Raw genomic sequence first — 25,351 nt, 5'->3', positions numbered from 1 at the left:
AAAAAAATGTTTATTTTGAAAATGACAAGTTCTGGAGAATAGTCTGGAGCAGAGGTCAGAAGAAAATAGCAGAATTAACTGTCACAAAAGACATAGAATGAAATATTTTAATTGCAATAGGAAGAGGCAAGGCCAGACCAGAGTCTTAATACTGGACCATCTTAGAAATATAGGGGAGACAGGGGCTTAGAAAAATACTAATAGAATTTATATACAGCTATGCCCCACTTAGGAGCTCTGGTGGCATAGTACCTAAGGCATTTGACTGCTAACCAGAGGCTGGTGGTTCAAACCCATCAGCCACTCCTCAGAAGAAAGATTGAGTAATCTACTTCTGTAGTGATACAACCTCAGAAACCCAAGGTAGGGTTGCTATGATTTGGATCTGACTGGATGGCAGTGAGTTTGGCTTTATTTTTTTTACTCCCCACTTATTAACTATCTCAATATCTCGCATTCGACATTTACAACAACTTTGAAAAAAATTCTCAGATGGAGTCTTCCATATTCTGGGCCCCAAGCCTGGGGTACTCTCTACAGATAAACCCAAATAGTGACTAGGCCACAGAAGGACAGTGGTTGACTGGCCACAAACACCATCTCCCATTTGTCCACATCTCAGTCAGGCTACAGAGGGTGGAGGCCAACACTGGGATGACTCAAGGTCATGGTCAGACAGGGGGAGGTGCAGCAAAGACATAAAGACAACAGGGAAGTTGGTGCAGGAAGGCAGGAAGGAGGGCAGAGAGAAGGAGGTTGTGTGGGGTTGTGGAATCACTGAGGTGGGCACACAAAGGACAAGCAGCATCTCTATCCAGGGCGGGTGACAGGAGGTGGTGGGCGGAGGACAAGTGGGGCCCTGACCTGGACACATGCCAGGAGGTGGCAGGTGGTGGACAATGCCTGACCACCACCATCCCTACCACCACCATCACCATGAGCTCTGTGTTAGTGGGGAAGGTGCTGTGGGGAAGGGAGGCCCACAGTACCACACATATGATCCCAGGGGCACCCAGCAGGCAGTGAGCAATGGGGAACTGGTACAGAAGATGGGGCTCAGCTGGACTCTTGCATAATGCCAATATCACATAACATCCTTCTCTTTGGAACCTAACCATGACGAGAAGTGAAGAGTGGGTGCAATTACAAAGATACCTTACATTTAATAATATTGCAAAGTATACAAAATGAAAATGATGCAATTATAAAAATTTTTATACTAGTAATTATCTAACATTTATTTATCACTTACTATGTTCTAGGCACTATACTAAGCACTTCATATTCACACAAAAAGTATGAAATTGCTATTTCCACCCTCACCTTAAAATGGAAAAACTTAGACTCTGAAAGGTTAAGTGATTGCTTAAGGTACTAATGTAAGAGATCCAGCTAAGAGTCACCTCACTTTCCTCAAACTAAATATAGTTACTCTTTCCACTGTGGCAAGATCTCTTCAAGTATACCCCACATCAATGTCATTTACATTACGGGAACTAATATTAAAAGTAAGTGTTCTTCTATACTCCACCATTAAAAAAAAAATTACAATTCAAATTGTTATTAATATAATGCATAGTAAAACTTTATGCAGTGATATTGAATTTGTAACTAAAATAATATATAATTTCAGGATAAACAGGGTAAAATGAACCTGATCAAAAAATAATAGCAAACAAACAAAAAAAAAAACCCATTGCCATTGAATCAGTTCCAACTCATAGCAACCCTATAAGACAGAGTCGAACTGCCCCATAGGGTTTCCGAGGCTGTAATCTTTAGAAAAGTAGACTGCCACATCTTTCTCACATGGCTAGTGGGTTCAAAGCACAGACCTATTAGCTAGAGCCTGAGTGTTTTAACCACTGCATCACTAGGGCTGAATCTCTAAATAAATAGTAAAATACAATAAATAATGAAAAGTGGAGAGTATAATTTTAAGTAAATACATTAAATTACCTGAAACCCTCTATTCATATCAAGACCATACCAAACAGGCTTCTGGTGAGGAGATCTGCTTGTCCACCAGGTTTTACGTGGTATACTGGATGGGTTTGCTGAAATACAGGTTTCTCCTGTTTCCATGTTGCAGTGAACTTTGATTGCATCTTCAACACATCCCTGGTTAGGGTCAATCCAGTAATCACCTATTTTCCAAAACAGAAATATTCTTAATCAAACATGATTAAGAATCTCCAAAGGAATTAACAGAGGGTTTGAAAATATAAACTCACTGATTAAGAACTATCTTAAGAGATGGTATCTCTTAAGTAACACTTGAAGCATTTACAAATGAAAACCAAAGACTACAGTCTACACAACATAAAGAAAACCAAAATCCTCACAACTAGACCAATAAGCAACATAACAATCAATGGATAAAATACTGAAATTGTCAAGGATTGCATTTAACTTAGATCCACAACTAATGACCATAGAGGCAAGAGTCAAGAAATCAAATGGCCACTGCATTGGGCAGATCTGTTACAAAATACCTCTTTAAGGTATTAAAAAAAAAAAAAAAAAAAAGTCACTTTGAAGACTAAGGTGCACCTGAGCCAAGTCATAGTGTTTTCAATTGCCTCATATGCATGTGAAAACTGGACAATGAATCCAGAACACTGAAGAAGAATTGATGTATTTGAATTGATGTTGGTGAGAAATATCGAATATACCATGTTCTGCCAGAAGAATGAACAAAGGTATCTTGGAAGAGGTACAGCTAGAATACTCCTTAGAAACAAGCATGGTGAGACCATGTTTCATGTGCTTTAGACATGTTATCAGTAGAGACCTGGAGAAGGACATCATGCTTGGTAAAGAAGATGGTCACTGAAAAAGAGGAACCCATCCAATGAAATAGATTTACACAGTGGTTTCAACAATGGTCTCAAACATAAGAGAGATTGTGTTGTTGTTCCTAGGTGCTGTCGAGTCATCTCTGACTCACAGTGACCCTGTACACAGCAGAATGAAACACCGTCAGGTCCTGCACCAGCTCCACGAGCCCTGCTATCCTTGAGCCCATCACCGCAGCCACTGTATCAATCCATCTCATTGAGGGCCTTCCCCTCTTTTCTCCACCTTACCAAGCATGACATCCTTCTCCAAGGAATGGTCCCTTCTGATAACATGAGCAAAGCAGGTGAAACGATCTCTGGCCATTCTCGCTTCCAAGGAGCACTCTGACTGCACTTCCTCCAGGACAGATATTAGTTCTTTTATCAGTCCATGGTACTTTCAGCATTCTTTACCAGCATCACAACTGAAAAGTATCAATTCTTCTTCAGTCTTCCTTGTTTATTGCCCAGCTCTCACATGCATATGAGACAATTGATAATATCATGGCTTGTGCCAGGTGCACCTTAGCCCTCGAGGAGACATCTTTGCTCCTCAGCACTTGAAAGAGGTCCTTTGCAGCCCACTTGTGAAGTGCTGTATGTTGTCTAAGGAGCTCTGGTAGCATAGTGCCTAAGGCATTTGACTGATAACCAGAAGGCTGGTGGTTCAAACCCACCAGCCACTCCTCAGAAGGAAGGTTGGGCAATCTACTTCCATAGTGATACTGCCTGGGAAACCCAAGGAGAGCTCACTATGAATTGGATCCAACTCGACAGCAGTGTGTGTGTGTTGTGTGTACGTCATCTGATGTCCTGACTGCTGCTTCCATTGGCATCTATTGCAGAACCAAGCAAGCAATGTGAAGTCTTGGACAACTTCAATCTTTTCTCCATTTATCATGATGCTGCTTACAGGTCTAGTTGGGAGGATTTCTGTTTTCTTTATATTGAGATATAATCCATCCTGCAGACTGTTTTCAATCTTCATGAGTAAGTTCTTCAAGTAATCCTCACTTTCAGCAAGCAAACTTGTGTCATCAGCGTATAGCAGGTTGTTAATAATTCTTCCCCCAATCCTGATGCCACATTCTTCTTCATATAGTCCAGCTTCTCCGATTATTTGCTCAGCATATAGATTGAATAAGTATGGTGAAAAGATGCACTCCTTTTTTTTTATTTTAAACCATGCCGTGTCCCCTGTTTGAATGACAGCCTCCTGGTCTATGTACAGGTTCCTCATGAGTACAATTAAATGCCCTGGAATTCCCATTCTTCTCAATGTTATCCACAATTTGTAATGATCCACACAATCAAATGGTTTTGTATAGTCGATAAAACACTAGTAAATATCTTTCTGGTATTCTTTGCTTTGAGCCAAGATCCATCTGACATCAGCAAAGATATCCCTCATCCCTTGTCCTCTTCTGAATCCAGTTTGCATTTCTGGAAGTTCTCTGTCAATATACCGCTGTGACCGTTTTTGAATTATCTTCTATAAGATTTTATTTGCATGTGGTATTAATGATAAATAATGATATTTTTAGATAATTTCTACATTCTGTGGGATCACCTTTCCTTGGAATGGGTACAAATATGGATTTCTTCTAGTCAGTTGGCCAGGTAACTGTCTTCCAAATCTCTTGGCATAACTGAGTAAGTGTCTCCAGTGGGTCATCCATTTGTTGAGACATCTCAATGGGTATTCTGTCAATTCCTGGAGTCTTGTTCTTTGCCAATTCCTTGAGCCTTGTTTTTCAGCAATTCCTTCAGTGCAGCTTTGACTTCTTCCTTCAATACCACTGTGTTCTTGAACATATGCCATCTCCTGAAACAGATGAGCATCAACCAGGTCTTTTTGGTCCAGTGACTCTGTGTAGTCTTTCCATCTTCTTTTGATGATTCCTGCATCATTGATATTTTGCCCATAGAATCTTTCAATATTGTAACTCAAGCCTTAAATTTTTTCTTCAGTTCTTTCAGCTTGAGAAATGCTGAGCATGTTCTTCCTTTTTGGTTTTCTAACTCCAGGTTTTTGCACATTTCATATAGTAATTGGCTTTGTCTTCTTGAGCTGTTCTTTGAAATCTTCTGTTCTTTTATCTTGTCATTTATTCCACTTGCTTTAGTTATTCTCTCCTCAAGGGCAAATTTCAGATTCTCTCCTGACATCTGTTTTGGTATTTTCTTCTTTTCTTGTCTTTTTAATGACCTCTTGCTTTCTTCATGGATGATGTTCTTGATGTTATCCCACAATTCTTCTAGTTTTCAGTCATTGGTGTTCAATGCATCAAATCTGTTCTTTAAATGGTCTCTAAATTCAGGAGAGATATATTCAAGGTCATATTTTGGCTCTTGTGGACTTTTAATTGTCTTCAACATCAAGTTAAACTTGCATGTGAGCAGTTGATGGTCTATCCCACAATCAGCTCCTGGTCTTGTTTTGGCTGCAGATATTGAGCTTTTCCATAGCTTCTTGCCACAGATGTAGTCAATCTGATTCCTGTGTACTCCATCTGGTGAAGTCCACATGTATAGCCACCATTTGTGTTATTGAAAAAAGGTATTTGTCATGAATAAATCGTTGGTCTTGCAAAATTCTATCATGCAATCTCCAGCATTATTTCTGTCACCAAGACCAAATTTTCCAACTACCAGTTATTCTTATTTGTTTCCAACTTTTGCATTCCAGTCACCAATGATAAGTAATACATCTTGATTACATGTTTGGACAATTTCAGATTGCAGAAGTTGATATAAATCTTCAGTTTCCTTATCTTTGACTTTGGTGGTTGGTGCATAAATTTGAAAATTAGTAGTAGTAATAATGGTGATAACTGGCCTTCCTTGTAGACATATGGATATTATACTGTTACTCACAGCATTGTATTTAGGACAGATCTTGAAACATCATTTGTGATGATGAATGCCACACCAATCCTCTTCAAATTGTCATTCCCAGCATAGTAGATCATATGGCTGTCTTATTCAAAATGCCCAAAACTGGTTCATTTCAGCTCAATAATGCTTAAGATATTAATCTTTATGCATTCCATTTCATTTTTGACAACTTCCAACTTTTCTAGATTCATGCTTCGTACATTCTGTGTTCTGATTACTAATGGATATTTGCAGTTGTTTCTCCTCAATTTCAGTTCTGCCATGCCAGCAAATGGAGGTCCTGAGAACTTTACTTTATTCATATCATTAAGTTGATTCTACTCTGATGAGGCAGCTCTTTCCCAGTCATATTTTGAGTGCCTTCCGACCTAAGGGGTTCATCTTCCTGCACTGTATCAGACAGTGTTTCCTGGCTATTTATAAAGTTGCCCAGCAATGTATCAGAAAATGTTTCTCTGCTATTCATAATGCTTTCCCTGGCCAATTCTTTGAGAAGTGAATGGCCTCTTCCTTCTTCTTAGTCTGTCTTAATCTGTAAACTGCATTGAAACCTGTGTACCATATGCAACCCTGCTGGTGTTTGAAACACCAGTGGCACAGTGTCAAACCTCACAGCAACATGCAAGCCACCACAGTATGACAAAGTGACAGACAAGTTCATCTTCTTTAGTTTTTCAAAACCTGTCCACCCTCCCCTTACTGGATCCTACAGGCTTTTGTTGTCCCCAGCATTCCTCTCCCTTTCTTGCCTCTGGGGTGGGACCTCTCTTCCTCTCCTTACCTGGATCCTGCGGGCTTTTGTCGTCCCCATCCTTGGTGTTCCCCTCCCTTTCCTGCCTCTGGGGTGGGGCATGTCTCCATCCAGAGATTGTGAGGATGGTGTAAAACTGGGCAGTGTTTTGTTCTTTTGTACATAGGGTCACTATGAGTTAAAACTGACTCTATGACACTCTACAACAAGAACATCCCTTAAGAAAAACATAAATGGTATGTATATAAGTCCAAATGGTTAATGCGCTCAGCTGCTAACTGAACATAGGGTCACTATGAGTTAAAACTGACTCTATGACACTCTACAACAAGAACATCCCTTAAGAAAAACATAAATGGTATGTATATAAGTCCAAATGGTTAATGCGCTCAGCTGCTAACTGAAAGGTTGATGGGTTCAATTTTATCAAGAGGCACCTTAAAAGAAAGACCTGACTATTTACTTATGAAAAATCAACCATTGAAAATCTTATGGAGCACAGTTCTATCCTGACACACAAGGGGTCACTATAAGTTGGGAATCAATTCAATGGCAACTGGTTTATGTGCACTGGTCTAAGCCCTCTGCAAAACCACATATTTAACACTCAAACAACCGTGTAAAGGAATTGTCAGTATTCCAAACTTATAGATGAGAAAACTCCATCAAAAAGAGATAATCCACAGTAAGTTAGTGACTTTACTAAAATAGATAAAATCCCATTAAATTCAAATACCCAACATTTTAAAGCCATTTTAAGTAGAAAGTAATAAAATAATTCATTATCAAAGCAATGAATAAAGTAAATGAATGAAATGAATATCTCACTTGTCCTTTCAAAATTTGATCTTTTCATATTGAGGCAAGACATAGCTAAACAGTACCTGCTGCTGAACATCTAGTTAAACTCAGACATATATACATAGATGTTGATGTATTTTATAAAATTTATAATATGAAAAGTTGCATTTAGCTGAAATGAAGAGAGAATGCTGGATGTATAGGGTTGGGAATAAAAGTTGCCTATTCTTCAAAGATAACAATGGTAGTTATCCATGTAAATGCTGTTTCAAAGTTAAACAGGACTCTTAATCATTTCACAGCTCATTTCTATGGCTTAGTCCTATTCCTCTTCCCAGGATTTATCCAATCAATCTAAATGATAGAATAATACAAAATGTAGTCATGGGTCATGTAAGCAGGGCAACAAAGGTGATTAAATTCCAAAATTCTTTAGAATCTCAACTGTAATACAATCCTGCCAGCAGAGATCCCTAACATGTGATTCATAAAATATGAAGCTGCATTAATAACTCCATATTCAAATAAATTTAGGAAATGATATGTACTTTATTCTACTGGTGAGCCACAACATGTTAGAATATTAAAGCCTCTAGAAAGTAAGGTTAAAAAAAGCATGATTAACCCTTTTAATCGAGTACTTTCCAAATGTATATCACCATGAAATGTTTTTACTCTATACAAGTTATCGATAATTTAAGACTTATAGACTGAAATGAAATTATATGATGAAGACGGAATGTCCCCTTGAAGTACTTATCATTTACCCTCTAATTTTTCATATACTCCACTGTCTCCACCATGAGCTCTGTGACATGTTGACCATTTTATCTTTGTATCTAGTTCAAATGGGCTACTGTGCACTCACCACTCTGCTTTGTGGGATGGCAAAGCTTTAAGTCATCACAGGTCCGGGCCGGGTGTTTTTTTGAGCCATCAGGGCTGCGCATGGTTTCAATCTGACTACTGAGGGACTTCAGGGTGGCATGGACCCCTGGATCTGTTTTGTTTTTCTCATCAGGTGCCGCTTGATCTTCAGTGAACTCTGGAAGTGGATCTGGCATGTTCTCATCATAATGCCCCATAATATCACCAAGGGCAGCCGTCAGGTGGCCGGGGGGACCTGGAGGGCCAGGAGGACCAGGCTCACCAGGAGGACCCTAGGTAATTAAAAAAAAATTTGGAAATATATTTACATCACTTTTTTTTTTTTTTTTGTATTGGACATGCAGGCATTGGTGGGACTTGGAACACAGAGAGTTGCCACTCAATTTGATAATACTGAGAGAGATGTGATTCATGTCCTTTGTAAATAGATGGGGTGGCCTGCCAAGCTGTGACATTCTAAAGATGTGGGATGGTACGTAACTGTATTTCAGACAATATATTTTTGTTAGCATCTGAGATAAATAAATGTCAAAGGATGGAATATATGCTCTGATTTTTACCTTGAAGATATGAATATTCAGATATATACATTCATTTCAAAGCCAATGAATAACCAATAGATAAAAACAATATAAGAAGATGCTAAAGCAAAGCAAAAAAAAAAAAAAAAAAAAAAAAAAAAAAAAAAAAAAAAAAAAAAAAAAAAAAAAAACAGTTAAGACATTAAATTTGGGCTAGAAACTAGAAAATATGTAAACCTAATTTTTAAGAATTATTTTGGGCAAGGTTAAACAAATGTTTTAAAAGTATTTATGGATAGAAGGTGGATGAATAGATGAGGCAATCATGGCTGCTGGTTCATTACCAAGAAAATAGCCACAGTAAATACCCACAAGAGAATTTTCCTCTATTCTCAAATACAGGGGAAAAAAATGGGAAGATTTTATGTTTTATATATGTGATATATTTTATGTGATATATATTACTATATATACTGAAATTCTCTTCCCTAAAAATATTCTTTTTTTAATGCCAAAAATATAAATACTTCTACTTTGTTGCCAAGCAAGACCTACTTGAGTGACAAGGGAATCAGCAGGAAAAAGTAGAGATGAGATGAAAAGTGGATTCTATTAATTCTCTTTGCAATTTCTCAAAAATAAAACTCAGCAACTTAAAAATAAATAAATAAATAAGAGGAAAACTAAGAAAGGCATGGAGCCCACATTTCATGTGGATGGCACACACCTGGGAGTCAGAATTGGAATTTTAGTCCTGGCTCTGTACTTGCCTTATGGCTTTGGGCAAGTTGCTTCAACTTCAATGGCAACATTTCTTCATTATCAAAAATGCTGCTAAATATGGTTTTCATGGTCATATCATGATTCCTTTATGCTAATCTCAGGAGGAAGGATTATTTATATATTTATTTACTTAATCAAGGACCACTGAACCACAAAATAAAAGTCAGGAGCCACAAAAGTGAAAGGTATTCCAATTCTGTAGCTGTTTTCTGTTCTCATTTAGAGAAATATATATGTGCATATATATGTATATAATCCTATTCACTATAGGAAATATAAAGCTATTTCATCTCCTCAGTTTATAATAAATATTTCATTTAATAGTACAGCCATTAAAAGGCAGAGAAAGAAAGAAGAAAGAAAGGTAAATAAGGTCAAACAGGAAGAAAGACGGGGGGGGGGGACATAAAATCCTAAACACACACGCACGAGGGCACACACAGGCATGAAAGATGTATAATGATGTTTCCACAAGTTTGAGAAGCAAATGTCTACCTAACCTAGCTTTACAGCTTTATTTGATAGTCAAATCAATAGAATTGGAATTTGTTATGAATGTCTTTTCCACATGTCATTTTCAATAGACAAGAACTTTAATTTCATCCTTTTATTTCCTAGCATAAAACATTATACATTTTTTGACATAACTATACCTAATATATAGATTATATTATCCAGGGAATAGACCATTCCCTGGAGAAGGATGTCATGCTTGGTAGGGTGGAGGGTCGGCGAAAGAGGGGGAGGCCTTCAATGAGATGGATTGATACAGTGGCTGTGATGATGGGCTCAAGTATAGCAGGGATTGTGAGGCTGATGCGGGATCGGGTAGTGTTTCGTTCTGCTGTGCATGGGGTCGCTATGAGTCGGAAATGACTCGACGGCACTTAACAACAATATACCTAATATTTATTTATTATATTGTAATTTAAAGAAAAGTAACAGTTACATAATTTAATTATAAATATAATCATTACTTACTATTTTCTCTTATTGGCATCATAGTATGTCAAGGCCTGTATAGGTTGGACTCTGATATTATATATTCTGAATTAGCTGTATTAAAATTGCAGTGCAATAAATCATTCTATATGGCCTTTCCAGCCATAGTCTAATAATTTCCACAAATGATTGGCTGGGTCACAATCTGGCAAAGGATTGGTTGCCTTACTGTGCAAATAGTGACTGGAAAGTGACTCAGTTGGACTGAACTCCTTGTGATTCAGCTAGGGGACTGATGGGTTTTCCCATCTTCCTGTGCTTCTACAAGGGGCAATCTCACAGAAGGTAGGGGATCTCACAGGAACATGTCCTTTGGATTCTCGGGTCCATGCATGGAGAACTGCCTAGACTCAAAACTTAATGCTGTCACAATGAAGATGGAGAGACAGTGGACTGCTTGGCCCTTGGAGAGAGAGACGGCAATGGTAGGCTTGCCAGTTCATGAAGAGAGGGAGCTGGGCAACTCTGTACAGGAGGTTTTCCTACTGTCAAAGTGCTATATCATTTCACCGTACTTATTCAATCTGTATGCTGAGAAAATAATCTGAGAAGCTGGCTATATGAAGAAGAGTATGGCATCAGGATTGGAGGAAGACTCATTAACAACCTGTGATATGCAGGTGACAGAACTTTGCTTGCTGAAAGTAAAGATGACTTGAAGCACTTATTGATGAAGATTAAAGACTACACTTTACAGTATGGATTACATCTCAACATAAAGAAATGAAAATCCTCACAACTGGACCAATAAGCAGCATCCTGATAAATGGAAAAAAGTTTGAAGTTGTCAAAGATTTCATACTACTTGGATCCACAATCACCACCAATGGAAATAGCAGTCAAGACATCAGATGATGTATTGCATTGGGCAAATCTACCCCCAAACACCTCTTTAAAGTGCTGAAGAGCAAAGATGTCTCTTTGAAGACTAAGATATATCTAACCCAAGCCATGGTACTTTCAGTGGTTTCATATGCACACGGACAATGAATAACGAAGGCCGAAGAACAGTTGTTGCTTTTGAGTTGTGGTGTTGTCAGAGAATACTGAAGATACCATTGACTGTCAGAAGAATGAACAAATCTGTCTTGGAAGAAGTGCAGCTGGAATGCTCCTTGGAAGGGAGAATGGTCAGACTTTGTCTCACCTGCTTTGGTCATGTTGTCAGAAGGGATCATTCCCTGGAGAAGGATATCATGTTTGGTAAAATGGAGGGTCAACAAAAAAGGGAAAGGCCCATCTCAGTAATGAGATGAAGACAATATCTGACCTGAATCAACCACAGTGTGCCAGCCCAGAGAGATAAAAATGGACATGGGTAATTTGGGAAAGGGTAAACTGTTCCGCTAGGAGAATCTGTTAGGATTGCTTATTGTTTCCTTTCTATAAATAACAATAATGGCTTTCATTTTGCCAACACCGTATAAGTGCCTTAGATGTTTGGCTCAATTATAGATGAAGTTTGAGGCACAGCTTATCTGCATGTGCAACACAAATGGACAGACAGGCATACTTACAGAAATATTTTAAGTAGTTATTTAAACAGATAAGCTCTTTGTGATTTTAGTTTTCTTTTCAAGGACCATTAAATGTCTTTTCCACCAGAACACACATGTCTCCCTCGGAGGGCAGTATTCGTTTGATGCAATCTGAACTACTGGAATCAAGAGCATTATTTTCATGCAAAGCCCTGTGACTTTACCTCAGGCCCTGCTTCTCCTACACTGCCCCGCACACCTGGAGGTCCAATTGGCCCGAGTGGCCCAGGATTTCCTTCTTTCCCTAAAGGACCAACTGGGCCTGGGGGACCCTGCAAGAAACAAAGACTCTTCAGATTCTATGAAAACAAAACACAGCAAAAACTTTAACAATGCCTTTGGCTAATCAAATAACTATTTTCTTTATGGACTTATTACAATGATTTCTCAGGCTCATTTACCTAATGACTAATAAATAAAATCCCAGACTTTTATAATATTTATGAATTCATCACACATGATTCCTCCATCATTTGTGCATTGTAAAAGACCAGTACTGGCAAAGAACCTTAAAGAATAATTGTTACCTCCTAATTGTTTAATCAAATCTTAAATATTTATAAATTTAATCGGAACTTCAACTCAGGGTGAGAAAATGACAAAAGTTGAAGCTTTTTTCATAAATTAAATTTGTATATTTATAACCCAGAATCCCATCACATTTTAATAATTTTCATACTACATTTCTCAATTTTGTGATTTTTTTGCACTGTATTTAGAATTTCATTTTATGTCTTGCTTTTGAATTAACCTTATGCAAATTACCTCTGATAAATTATCACAATTACCTAAAGGAAAAATATATCCAGTTTCAAAATCTGTCTCTACTTCACTGCAAGTCTTATTAGATCACTTCAAAGAATGCAAGTTTAGTGGAAATTTTAATTAACACAGAGGAAGAAATTGAACTAACAAATGAGTGTATCCAAACTCTAGGTAAGAGATTCTAATGTAGGACCATGAGATAATATGTCATAATCCAGAATACTTCTACTCAAAAGTAAGTGCTGAATGGGTACTTCAGCACATATATCTGCTGCGAGATTCAAGGAGCATAGGCCAACTACAGCTTCAATGACGTGGAATTAATACTCAAGTATTATGTCACCAGAAGCATTATTATTGTTTACATCTGTAGCTTAATTTTTATTACTTACTCTTGGACCAAAAGGTCCAGGGATTCCCACACTGCCTTGTTCACCATTTGGACCCTATAAGGAAGAAAAAAAAAAAGTTGCCTAAATATTTAGATTCTGCAATATGCTATTCTTAGCTTCTTAAAGTGTACTGTTACTGATTTTAGCAATATCAATTTCATCAACTATTTGATAAAGTCATCTATCTCTGCAATATCTACATGAGTTTGTTAGGTTTTAGTCTTAGTTTACAAGTGCTAAAGATGAGTTAAAAAGTAATGGTGCATCTATCTTTTTTGTTTTTTCCTTGAAACAAATGTACGGGTAATTATATTGGAAAACTAGGTAATTACTCATCCAGATATTCTGTAAAATGAAAATAATATTTTGAAAATAAGATACAAAACCCATCTATTTTATAGACAGATACATGTTCATGTCAAGATACTGTGCATTTCCATATGGAAGAAAAATAACAGTTAAAGGAATAACTTACAGGTGGTCCAGGAAGACCTTGAAGGCCAGTGAAACCTCTGTGACCCTTCTGGCCTCGGTCACCTCGATCTCCATGATCACCTTTGTCACCACGAGGTCCTTGGGGTCCCTGAAAATAGAGTCATTGTGACATGGATATTACTTGTTTCATATTTGCTATAATTTTTAACATTGTATTTTATATGAGTTAACACACTTATCTAAATAGAATTAGACCTAGGAATCACTAAAATCATAGATATACAGTAAAATTTGTGAAAGCCTGAGTCTTTGTAAGTTGAAAATCTGTCAAAGAAGGCAAACGCAAATATTTTCCACAAAAATGAGCAATAACAGTAGTCGACAACCTGTCAAAGGCAGAAAACTTTTAAGACCTGGAAAAACAAGGCAGTCACATCAAGTTATAGCCTTGTATTGTATAATATTGTATAATAATTCTTTCCTAAAGATTCAAGTTCTCCTAACATTTAACCTATAATCATATCTAAAATTACATTATTTTTAAGTTTGATCTAGCCTGTCTGAAACATTTTACTAATTCCAATATTTCATGTGGTTAGCAGATACATAAAAATACTACTATCACATACATACAAATCATTTTAAATTAAAACATAAGTATGAATGTAATTATTATGTTACCTCTAGGAAGAAAAATGCTTATTGTATTTGTATATTCAAATAAACTAAGTGGATATGTCAGTTGTGACTATATTAAGAAATTGACAAAATCTTGTTTAAATAAAATACACAGGAATATCATTAAGATACATTCCTTTTAAAAAAAAAACCTGTATGTTCCTTTTATCTACAAATGTCCAAATACAATAATCCTGCTGCTAAGAAATGAAAAAAAAAAAATAGAAATAAAAATTTTGTTATAGGACAGATACTGTAGCTAGAGGGGGGAAAGATCTGTTCGGTCTCAGTCTCTCTCTCTTTTTTTTAAGGCTTTGGGAATAAAAACAACTCAAGAGTCAAATTCTTCACAGTAAACTGACAAATGACATACGTTCACCTACTATGAAATCAGCTTTTATTATCTTTAGTGTTTTCCTAAAAGAATACTGAAGCCTTAACAATCTGACTTTGGAGGATGTAGGAATAATCAGCTGGACTGACTCTCTGTTAATATTTCTCTTATTGCTTTTTGTTTGTATTTTCTTTATTCTTTTTTTTTTTATGTTAGTTGTCCTAATAGTCAAAATGTATACAGGCGTTTCTATGAAAGGTCTTTTCTTTGTAAACATAAGAATAGTTTCCATTAACTTTTACACTTTTTATGTAACAGTGTAAATCTAAATCAAATTCAGCTTGAATGTTTTTCATAAAGTTAGAGCAGCTCTTTTACTTTTGCGATATGCCAAAGTTTCACAACTGAAAATAAATTAAACCAGAAAGCATCTAGTTCAATTATTAATTACAATTCATTTATGTGTGAAAAATAGAACTACCTTGTTTTGTAACTGATTGGAAAACGATTCACTTTGACATGCTGTTCAATGATGAAATGCTTGACCGTTCAGCTCAAATCAAAGCTGAGAAATATGGTTTAATGATATGACCATGATTTTAAGACTATGATTGTTCTTCCTGGATACAGACATTGATTTAAACAGTAGGTATGAAAGCAACATGACTTATTAGAATGCTCACAATGAGATGGTTCATTCGTAGTAAGACATCTATATAATAACAACTCAAAAGCAATACCAAAGAGGAAAAACATCAGAACAGGAGCAATGTAATTGAAAATAAAGCATAGTATTTGAATAGCACTTTTAGTTTACAAAGATCTTTCAAATCCATTGTTTTGGAAGAGAAAACTATGACTCTGAAAGACTTCATTGATTACTGAAGGAACCCATATCTCAGTTTAGTGGAGCAGTGTTGAAAGTACAGAAATAAAAACGAACTTTTGAGTACTATTTTAAATTAATATTTTTTGTGTTCACAACCTGAGTAATTCCATATTCTTATTTTTAAATTGCACTTCTTTGGAAGAACATTTTATGTAAGAAAACATGTTAAAATAAAATCGAGAACTTACAGGTAAGCCACGCTTTCCAGCTCGACCAGGTGGTCCTATAGGTCCTCGAGAACCCTAGAAATTTTCACAAAAATTGATATGTGAAAAAAATTTAAAATACGTGTACTCTATAGATGTAACCAAACAAAAATAACCCAATGCCTCTGAGTTGATTCCAACTCGTAGCGATTCCAACTCATAGCAACTCAAGGCTGTAAATCTTTACAGAAGTAGATTGCCCCATGTTCCTTCCATGGACTGGCTGGTAGGTTTGAACCACTAACCTACTGGTAGCAGTCAAATGCCTTAGGTACTGTGCCAACAGAGCTCCTTACTATATAGATACAGAATGTCAAAAATATGTGTTTGTATTTACATATGTATATATCAATCTATGTATGTACTCTTACAGCTAATGATTGAAACTGGGCTAATGCCCATATGCCGGTAAGAACAAACTCATTATAACTTCAATGACACTTCTATAGTCAATTTTATTCATTGGCCTCACTGAATAAAGATCACTTTAGTTGATTACATTAAGACATTACTTGCTCGAGTTTAACAGTGCCTGATACATACTTACTGCATTTCCTAAGAATCACAGATTTTTAGATGATAAAAATCCTAGCATAAAGTCTTTGAATTTCTGTTAGAAATCCAAAGCTTTGCTTTAAGATTAAAACAGTGTAATTTATTCATAATTTTCCACTTATCATTCTTTATTTAGAGTCTTTAACCAAGTGCACATGTATGACATAATAGAGCATATCAACGTGGATAATGGTTAGCGTAAAATTGTCTCTTTCCTTACCGGATCTCCTCTCTGCCCTGCGTCTCCAGGAGCACCAACAGGGCCAGGGGTTCCAGGAGCACCCTGAGATCCAGGCAGACCTGCAGGCCCAGGGTCTCCACGATCACCCTGACAAGATCAACCATGATATAATCCTATTAATATTTATTCTAAAATAATGTTATCCTATATGATAATGTTATTCAGCCTGGGGGAGAAAAATAGCACGTTTTTCCTCTTATTAATACATCAAAGTGAAAAGAATGAGATTATTTCAGATCTCTCTCATCCCTCCCACTATCTCTGCCCACTGGGCGTGTCCAAGATTGCTAGAGTATAGGAGGGGTCACCTCCAGAGCTTAGCCTGTTTCCTAGACCTGCAGTCTTCAGACTGATGTACCTACATACATAGGGTGCACAAAGACTTAAAGACTTCATAGGGAGTTTGAAAGCAGGAATAATTTTAAGGATCAACTTCCAGACCTTCAACTCCAGATATATTCTTTCAGAAAACTGATATCTGAGCATTCTTTCTTCTTCTCCTTTACTAATCACCCTTTTCCCACTTTATAAAATAAAGGAAGCCCTTACACCATCTGCAATTTTAGTATGGCTCAACGTTCCAAGAGTAACGTTGAGTAAGTTATTTTAGGGCAGCAAACTAAGGGATTTTCCAGAACGCATAGTTCACTTGAGAATAGAGCAAACAAGGCTTCTGGAAGAAAGAAACTGTCTGACAGACTCCAAATCATGACTATCTCCCTAAGAAGTCAGATATGAGATGACTGTTATATGAAAATATATGATTACAATCATTTGACTTGAAAAAATACACTGAGACATTTTTTTTTTCTAACACAAATTAAGTATTACTTGACTGCCTAGTTTGCCAGGCATGATAAATTTTGCTAATTAAGCTATCTAACAGCTACTTATAAGAAATTGAATCATCTAAACTAGAAATTCAAAGATTTTGAAAAATTTGTTTAAAGCATTTATATACATAAAATTTATCAGGAATCATGTCTTTTGCAGCCATTGAAACTATGATTTTTTAAAAAATGAGATGTTAACTTAAAAATGTTCATAGAGGTTTATAGAGTTTCAAAATTATTTCAAGAAGAACCAGAAAAAACTTTGAGGACTATAGCACAAAATAATAGATACTAAGGGGAAAGTCCACATGCTAAGAAAATGAGCAGTCCCTAAAATCATTGTAGATGGGGTGAGGGCTTAGTCCAAGACCCAAATCTTTTCTTCCCTCATAGAAACTAAAAGCAACAATTTCTCAGTCATCCTTATAAAAACCAAACCTGTTGCCATAGAGTTGATCATCACTCAGAGTAAAACTGCCCATAGGGTTTCCAAAGCTATGTTTATGGAAGCAGACTACCACATTTTTTTCCCACAGAGCAGCTGGTAGGTTCTAACCAGTGACCTTTTGGTGACTGGTGTTGTTAGGTGCCGTTGAGTCGGTTCCAACTCATAGCAACCCTATGTAGCACAGAGCAAACACTGTGGGTCATGTGCCATCCTCACAATCCTTGCTATACCTGAGCCCATCATTGTAGCCACTGTGCCAATCCATCTCACTGAGGGGCTTTTCCTTCTTCACTGTTGTTGACTGAGGATCCGGGTAAATTGAAATCCCTGGCAACTTCAATCTTTTCTACATTTATTCTGGTGTTGCTTATGGGCCCAATTGGGAGGATTTTTGTTTTCTTTATGTTAAGGTGTAATCTACACTGAAGACTGTAGTCCTCAGGTTGTTAATGAATCTTCCTCCAATCCTGATGGTGTGTACAACCGTTTGTTTAGCATCTGAGTGCTTAACCACTGCTCCACCAAGGCTCCTCTGCTCAGCCATCCTTATCACCTCCAAAAACCCTTTCAGCATGAGAGTATTCTTCAATGTCTACCCTGTGCTAGGTACTTTAAACATGCTATTTAAAACACAAAGGTCCAATACTATAGCTACTAATTACATTTAAAGTACTTGAGCCCTGAGGTTCAGACAATTTGATTTCAATCCACATCTGTGTCCCAAAGTCTGTTCTACATAATGTAGCCCTTAAAGTGGGAAGACCCAGTACATCATTATAAACTTTGGGAACTTAAATATAATCTGAAGCAACTACAGAACTACCTAAAAGAACTGGAGATTTTCAATTAGGGAGATTTTTAGTTCACTACATGTCTAATTTAAAAACACATCATAGAATATACAATGCTTAGAAAGCCATATGGCTGACTTCCTCATGGGATATTCACTTTAGGGGCTGAGTAGAGAAATTGAAGAGTTATCACATTGTTTCTGTTTTCATGCTTTTGTGAATGGGTTTGAAATTTAAAGCATTCCATATACATCCTCATCCAAAGCCTTCATGTTGAACCAAATACAAAAGCAATTTGCTTTCCTACACTTAATAAAATATGTCATCTGGCTTTCTGTAGTCAACTCTCATTTCATTATAAGACCTACCAAAAGTAAGACCTTACAAAAAGGGTTGTTACTATTAGAAAAACCAGAGCTGCATTGAAAGGTATAAGGATGTCTTCATATTCACATTACATCAGAATTTTTAATCACTGAAACTGCCCTTACACGTTCTCCAGCAGCACCGTCCCGTCCTGGAGTTCCATCATTACCAGCAGGACCCTATAAAGAATCATATTTGAAAAAAAAATTAACTGAATAATGACTAAAAATTTCATTCTGATTGCTAGAAAAATAGAGCACATTTTCCTTATCTTTTCTGTTAACTATACATTAGAATGAATGGAAATATCAGTTAAAAAAAAAGAAAAGGTACCAGCCATCTTTTTGATGACCTTGAATTGCTTGCAAAATTATTTATATATTCTTATGTAGTCTAAATTCTTCATTTTTAATTTTTATTTTAAAAAGGAAAAATCCCTAAACCCTTTGAAATAATTAAATTGTAATTAAATTCTTGGTATTTTATGTTTTGTTTATATTAGCAGTGAATGGTTTTTTTCACTATTACTTCTTGAGCTATTCCAAATAATATCCTTAAATTTTTGAATTAAGATAAGCTCAGATGATATAAAGGCTACATATTGCATGATTTCAACTATAGGACACCATGGAAAAGACAAAACTATAAAGAAAGTAAAAAGATCAATGGTTTCCAGGGATTCTGGGAGCAGGGAAGGATGAATAGATGAACACAGGACATTTTAAAAGTAGTGAAACTATTCTACATGACACTGTAATGGTGGATACATGATATTATGCATTATCAAAACCTACAGAACTGTATAATGCAGAGTGAATGACCCTAATGTAAACAATAGTGTAGTTAATAATAATGTGTCAATATTGGTTTATCACCTGTAACCAAAGTACCACAACAATGTTAATAAGAGAGGAGATTGTGGGTGGAGATAGGGGGTGGGGAGAAGAGGAGAGCAGATATCTGAAAACTGTCTATACTTTTGCTCAGTTTTTCCGGTTTCATGCTTTTGTGACTTTTGTGACTTAACAAGTAAAACCATAGATATTTATGGAGAAAGATGGAGACTTTGCTCCCTATTCTCTCCCTAATTTTTTTTCAGAAATATTATTTTATCATTTGAATAAAAATTTCTCTGAAATGAACTGTTTCTTTTAAGAAACAGTTTCTTTTAAGAAAGAGTGACCTTAATATAACATTAACTATTTTGAGATTCACTCATTAAAGCACTAAAGAGAGAAGATTCCAATCTGTAACTTCTTGAATTGACTTTCAAAAACTGATTTTCGCTCAAAAGAGCCTAAGGGAACATGACATTTACAATGTTACTCTAGAGTGACATTTAAGTAAAACGATCTCTATTTCATTTGCCCTTTTCACAAACTGTAGTAGTTATATTAATCCTATCACCATAAAACTTGGCAATTTTGACAAATGTGCCATTACAGGATAAATTAATAACAAGGAAAAAGATGAATGGATGTGTCTTTTAACCTTCAAAACAATTTGGTAATAACCTAAATCAACTAAAATGTTTAGCTCCACACTAGAGGAAGGTCAGTACAAAGACACCAATCTTGATTCCTTTTCTTTGTGGCATGATTTAGCCAAATCTGCAGGGAAGGAGGAGGGCACATCAAATAGCATCAATAAAAGACTTCCTTAAGGTCAAATGCACAATCAGTTTGAAAATGACAATCCTGCCCCATGGAACCCAGAGAGCAAAGATTGATTTTCTTGACAGTACTCACTTCAGGTCCAGGTTCCCCTACAGGACCGTTTGAGCCTGGGGGTCCCACAGGTCCTGGTGGACCTTTATCTCCTGGCCCACCAGTTGGTCCTACTTTTCCTGGTGTGCCCTGAAATAAAAGCATAAATATATCAATTGTTGTTGTTGTTTGCCATCGAGTCAGACCCGACTCATAGCGACCCCTCCTTGGGTTTCCGAGGCAGTATCACTACGGAAGTAGATTGCCCCATCTTCCTTCAAAGGAGTGGCTGGTGGACTTGAACCGCCAGCCTTCTGGTTAGCAGTCAAGTGCCGTAGCCACTATGCTACCAGAGCTCCCAAAATTAGCTGAAGAAATTTAAGAATATCAGTTCACATTAAGTTAACTTCAAGTGGAACCATAGTCTCACTTGCCATAACAATTGCCCATTATTGTACAACACTCATGATGCTGTAATGCATCCTTAGAGGCATGCTCAGTTCTTAATATACTCATTCTGACATACCAAAGGGACCAGAAAGCATTGTTTACCCTCGCCTGGCTTACAGCTAACTTTATCCAAATAATTTGGTCTTTGTTCCTGGTTCCAGGACAAACGTTGGAATTTCCCCAGTGATTTTCAACCACTGTCTTTGATGAGGGCTACAAGCATAGCAAAGATCATGAAGATGGTGCAAGAATGGGCAACATTTCATTCTGTTATATACAAGATCACCATAAGCCAGAGTTGACTCAAGAGCAACTGACAACTAGATCAATCTAATAGGCTATGTTAATGATGTAGCTCAGATGGGGGCTGACCAGGCCAGAAACAGCTGACTTGAAATATCAATTCACCTTACCCACTAAAAAAATAGAGGCGCTGGCCATAGAATCTCCAAAGGCTTTCTGGCTGGTGAAAGATACTGATGCATATCCAAGGATAGCATGTCCCTTTTGGGAACCCTCGCAGCCTATGCATTTCTTCATTTGTATACATTTTGCTATAATAAAACTATCATCATAACTAGAGTACTTTCTGTGAGCTTGGAGAGTCATTCTAGCCAATTATCAAATCAGAGGGAGTATTACTATTAGTACTGCTAACCAGCCTTCTCTACCAGACCTCCTTACATACAAACATATATAAATTTTTAATCTACACAGAGTCTTTATGGTTATGCAAAGGTGACAGTAGTCAATCAGTTAGAAAAGACCTTAAAAGAGAATGTAAATATTGACTGAATAAGGTCAGATGTGAGGGGGAACCCTGGAGAACCGTGAGCTTACAGCTGGTATCCTTAGTGTGTAGTGAGAACCCCCTGAATTTGAAGCCAGCAGGACAGAGGTGAGAGTGTTGTGGGGACCTCCCAGCTGGGATCTGAGGTTTTAGACTGACTTGACAATCTGGTGGACTGTACTCTTTTAATTTATGAGATTTGGTGCATTGTTCATGGTTAGGATCAAAGGAAGAAATACTGCATATGCCATTGGAAACAGAATTAAATAGAACTGAAGTGGAGTGGCAATGAGATTGGATAGATTGAATTCCCTCATTCAGTTGGTGTGAGAATTTGAATGGATTGCATTGAGCCTTATAGCCCCAAAGTCAGGTGTATCATGATCAATTCTGACTGGCTTTCAGGAGCCTCTATCACTACTAAAACATGTTCATCATTTTTCACTCCCTTTGTCTGCTCACTTTACTTCTGTATCTGGTACTTTAGTCTTCCTTTGGGGAGGTTGTATACTTCCATGTTGTCTCACTTCTGATAACAATAAGATGTCCTTTATCTGATGACTTGCTAATTTCAGATCTCTACCCACATAACCCCAGCGCTACGGCCCCATGAGTAACATCTCTGTCCACATTCCACATAAAAACATCATTATTTTTCTCAAGCATGTAATCTTTCAGTGGGAAATTTTAGTCTCTCCAAAGCTAACACTGAATCAAACTTTTATCATTCTCCAGGGAATATTAAATTCTTAAGCATTTGTTCAGGGAACAAGAGATTACTTTTAAGGCCCTTCACAGTTCACCCAGCATTCACTTCTAATCTTACTCACTTAAGCTCAACTGCTTCTTCCCTTTGATAATGTATGAAAACTTACTCCCTGAACTGTGAAATATGGATACTTTTGTTAAACATATTTATTTTGAAAAAAGGCTCCCTACTCACTGGGAAATCATTCCCTTTCTCAGCTCCATGGATATTTCAAATGCTTGAAATATTTAAGAGACACCAAAAATTCATATCCTCAACTACCTACTTCTCTAGTCACAGGGTTAAACAATTTTTTCAAAGATACTTACAAATTTGATCTTTAAGATTAAATAATTTTATAATTTTGAACATACTCCAAATTTATATCATGTTGTTGTTGTGTGCCATCGAGTCAAACCCGACTCATAGCGAACCCTCCTTGGGTTTCCGAGGCAGTATCACTACGGAAGTAGGATTGCCCAACCTTCCTTCCGAGGAGTGGCTGGTGGGTTTGAACCTCCAGCCCTGGTTAGCAGGCAAGTGTCTTAGCCACTATGCTACCAGAGCTCATATGTATGCTATTTAAATATATTTATGAAGCAAAAAGATTATGATCTATTCTCTCTACACAAATTATATTGTACATAATCAGAAGACATATAGACTGATGCAATGACTCACCGCTGGGCCTGGAAGGCCAGGCATGCCTCGCTCTCCACGTTGCCCAGGCATGCCAACAATTCCTCTTTGCCCCGTAGTTCCAGCTGGACCAGGGGGACCGTCTGGACCCTAATGTTGAGTATAAACTATTTTAGATATTCTCCGGGGCAAAACCATAACCAAGGATTTTACTGTATATAGCTGTACAGAGATTTCAGTATGAGGAAAAGCCCTTTGGTTCATTAAACCATAATTATATATACATATATATATGTTGTGTTGTTGTTATGTGTCATCGAGTCAGATCTGACTCATAGCGACCCCTCCTTGAGTTTCCGAGGTAGTATCACTACGGTAGTAGATTGCCCCATCTTCCTTCCCAGGAGTGCTGGTGAGTTTGAACAGCCAGCCTTCTGGTTAGCAGTCAAGTGCCTTAGGCACTACACTACCAGAGCTCCTTACACACACACACACACACACACACACACACATATATATAAATCCACACAAAGTCTTTATTCAAAGGTGAAAGTAGTCAATCGGTTAGAAAAGACCTTGAAAGAGAATGTAAATAGTGACTGGGTAAAAAAAGTAACTATTTGGAAAAATATTTTCACTCTTTTTAAATAGACATAAAGAAACATAAAGAAAGGAGAGAAAAGTCTGAAGCTCAGGGAACTGTATCAGTGTCATTATCTTGGCTGTGACAGCATACTAGTTTTGCAAGATGTTATTATTGAAGGAAACTGGATAAAGGGTATACAGGCTAGCTCTGCAGAATTTCTTACAACTGCATTTAATTCTACAAGCAACTTAAAAGCAAAAAGTTTTTAAAAAGTAAAGAAATAGTGGTCTATCTAAATACATCAATGTTTAAAGGCATTTGGATAAAAAATTAGTGTTTAAAATTAAATTTGCTTCATATAGTACAGAAATTTGAAGATTATTATCTTAGTTTTTGAACACCATTTACATTACTGTCATATTTTATATGTACACATCTTTTTTTCTAGAAGAGAATTATAAATATAATTCTATAATATACAAATTTGTAATTTAATTTCTAAATTAAAAATATGTAGCAGATAACACACTAAGGGGATTCATGAGTGTGTCCAGTATAATATCTAAACAGTTTCTTTGGGCCAGTGATTATCATGGGTTTCTATTTTTAAATATGTCAACTAGGGGTGGTCTAGAAGAAAGAGGCTGAACTTACAGGCTGCCCATCTTCTCCTGGGTCCCCTTTGTCTCCTGGTCCACCAGGAGGTCCAGCTGGTCCTCGATCTCCCACTCGCCCATGAGAGCCGGGGTCCCCACGAAGACCTGGAGGTCCCTCCTTCCCAGGATCCCCTAAGGCTCCTGCTGGTCCTAGAGCTCCCTGGTACAACATAGAAAGAAACACCTTGAGGGCAAAGTAGAAGCCAAGTAAGAAGAACTGAAGTAATGGTCTGAGTATGATGCAAATGCCTGTTAGGTAATCAGTCATTCCATACATTTAAACAAAGCACAACAAAAAAGACCTGTAGATTGTTTTTCCAGGAGAAAATCTACATATCACTCTTCTGAGCTGTTAAGAGTAATGAAATTAACTTGAATTTTCAATTTCTTTAAGGCTCTGCTCTAACAAAGAATATACAGTATTTTATTCTCTCTGACCTTATCTTGGGAGCTCTGGTAGTGTAGTGCCTAAAGCATTAGACTGCTAACTAGAAGGCTGGCGGATGAAACCCACCAGCCACTACTTGGAAGGAAGACTAGGTGATCTACTTCCATAGAGATACCATCCCAAAAACCCAATGAAAGAATGATAACTATTAAAGAAAGTTTCAGAGATGTTTTCTGACTGAAGGAAATGATTATTAGCACATGATACTTTTAGCACATGATACCTCAATGGACAACACTCAAACGCTGGGGCTAAAAAGGACTTACAAATAAATTCTTCCCCAAAACATTGGATTATAAATATAAATGTGCATTGACAAAAATACCAGTATGAATTATTGGGAAAAGAGAAATCATCATAAGAAAATAAATAA

General features: G+C 37.0%; 1 protein-coding gene across 1 annotated transcript in view; it reads right to left on the bottom strand.

Annotated features, from left to right (window-relative positions):
• COL5A2 (collagen type V alpha 2 chain) overlaps positions 1 to 25,351 on the bottom strand; it is a 220,624-nt gene that overhangs the window by 1,960 nt on the left and 193,313 nt on the right. The window contains exons 42-52 of the mRNA XM_007955761.2: positions 24,529 to 24,690; positions 23,331 to 23,438; positions 20,704 to 20,811; positions 19,081 to 19,134; positions 16,497 to 16,604; positions 15,704 to 15,757; positions 13,655 to 13,762; positions 13,180 to 13,233; positions 12,187 to 12,294; positions 8,159 to 8,450; positions 1,960 to 2,147 (exon numbers count right to left, since the gene is read on the bottom strand). Coding sequence (XP_007953952.1) covers positions 1,960 to 2,147; positions 8,159 to 8,450; positions 12,187 to 12,294; positions 13,180 to 13,233; positions 13,655 to 13,762; positions 15,704 to 15,757; positions 16,497 to 16,604; positions 19,081 to 19,134; positions 20,704 to 20,811; positions 23,331 to 23,438; positions 24,529 to 24,690 — 1,344 coding nt within the window. The remainder of the gene's footprint in view (positions 1 to 1,959; positions 2,148 to 8,158; positions 8,451 to 12,186; positions 12,295 to 13,179; positions 13,234 to 13,654; positions 13,763 to 15,703; positions 15,758 to 16,496; positions 16,605 to 19,080; positions 19,135 to 20,703; positions 20,812 to 23,330; positions 23,439 to 24,528; positions 24,691 to 25,351) is intronic.

The sequence above is a fragment of the Orycteropus afer genome, unplaced genomic scaffold, assembly GCF_000298275.1.
Source record: "Orycteropus afer afer isolate SDZICR_OR568_19922 unplaced genomic scaffold, OryAfe1.0 scaffold00001, whole genome shotgun sequence".
In the NCBI taxonomy this organism is placed as follows: domain Eukaryota; kingdom Metazoa; phylum Chordata; class Mammalia; order Tubulidentata; family Orycteropodidae; genus Orycteropus; species Orycteropus afer.
The sequence above is the reverse complement of the archived record's forward strand: the minus strand, read 5'-3'. Positions and strand labels throughout refer to the sequence as shown.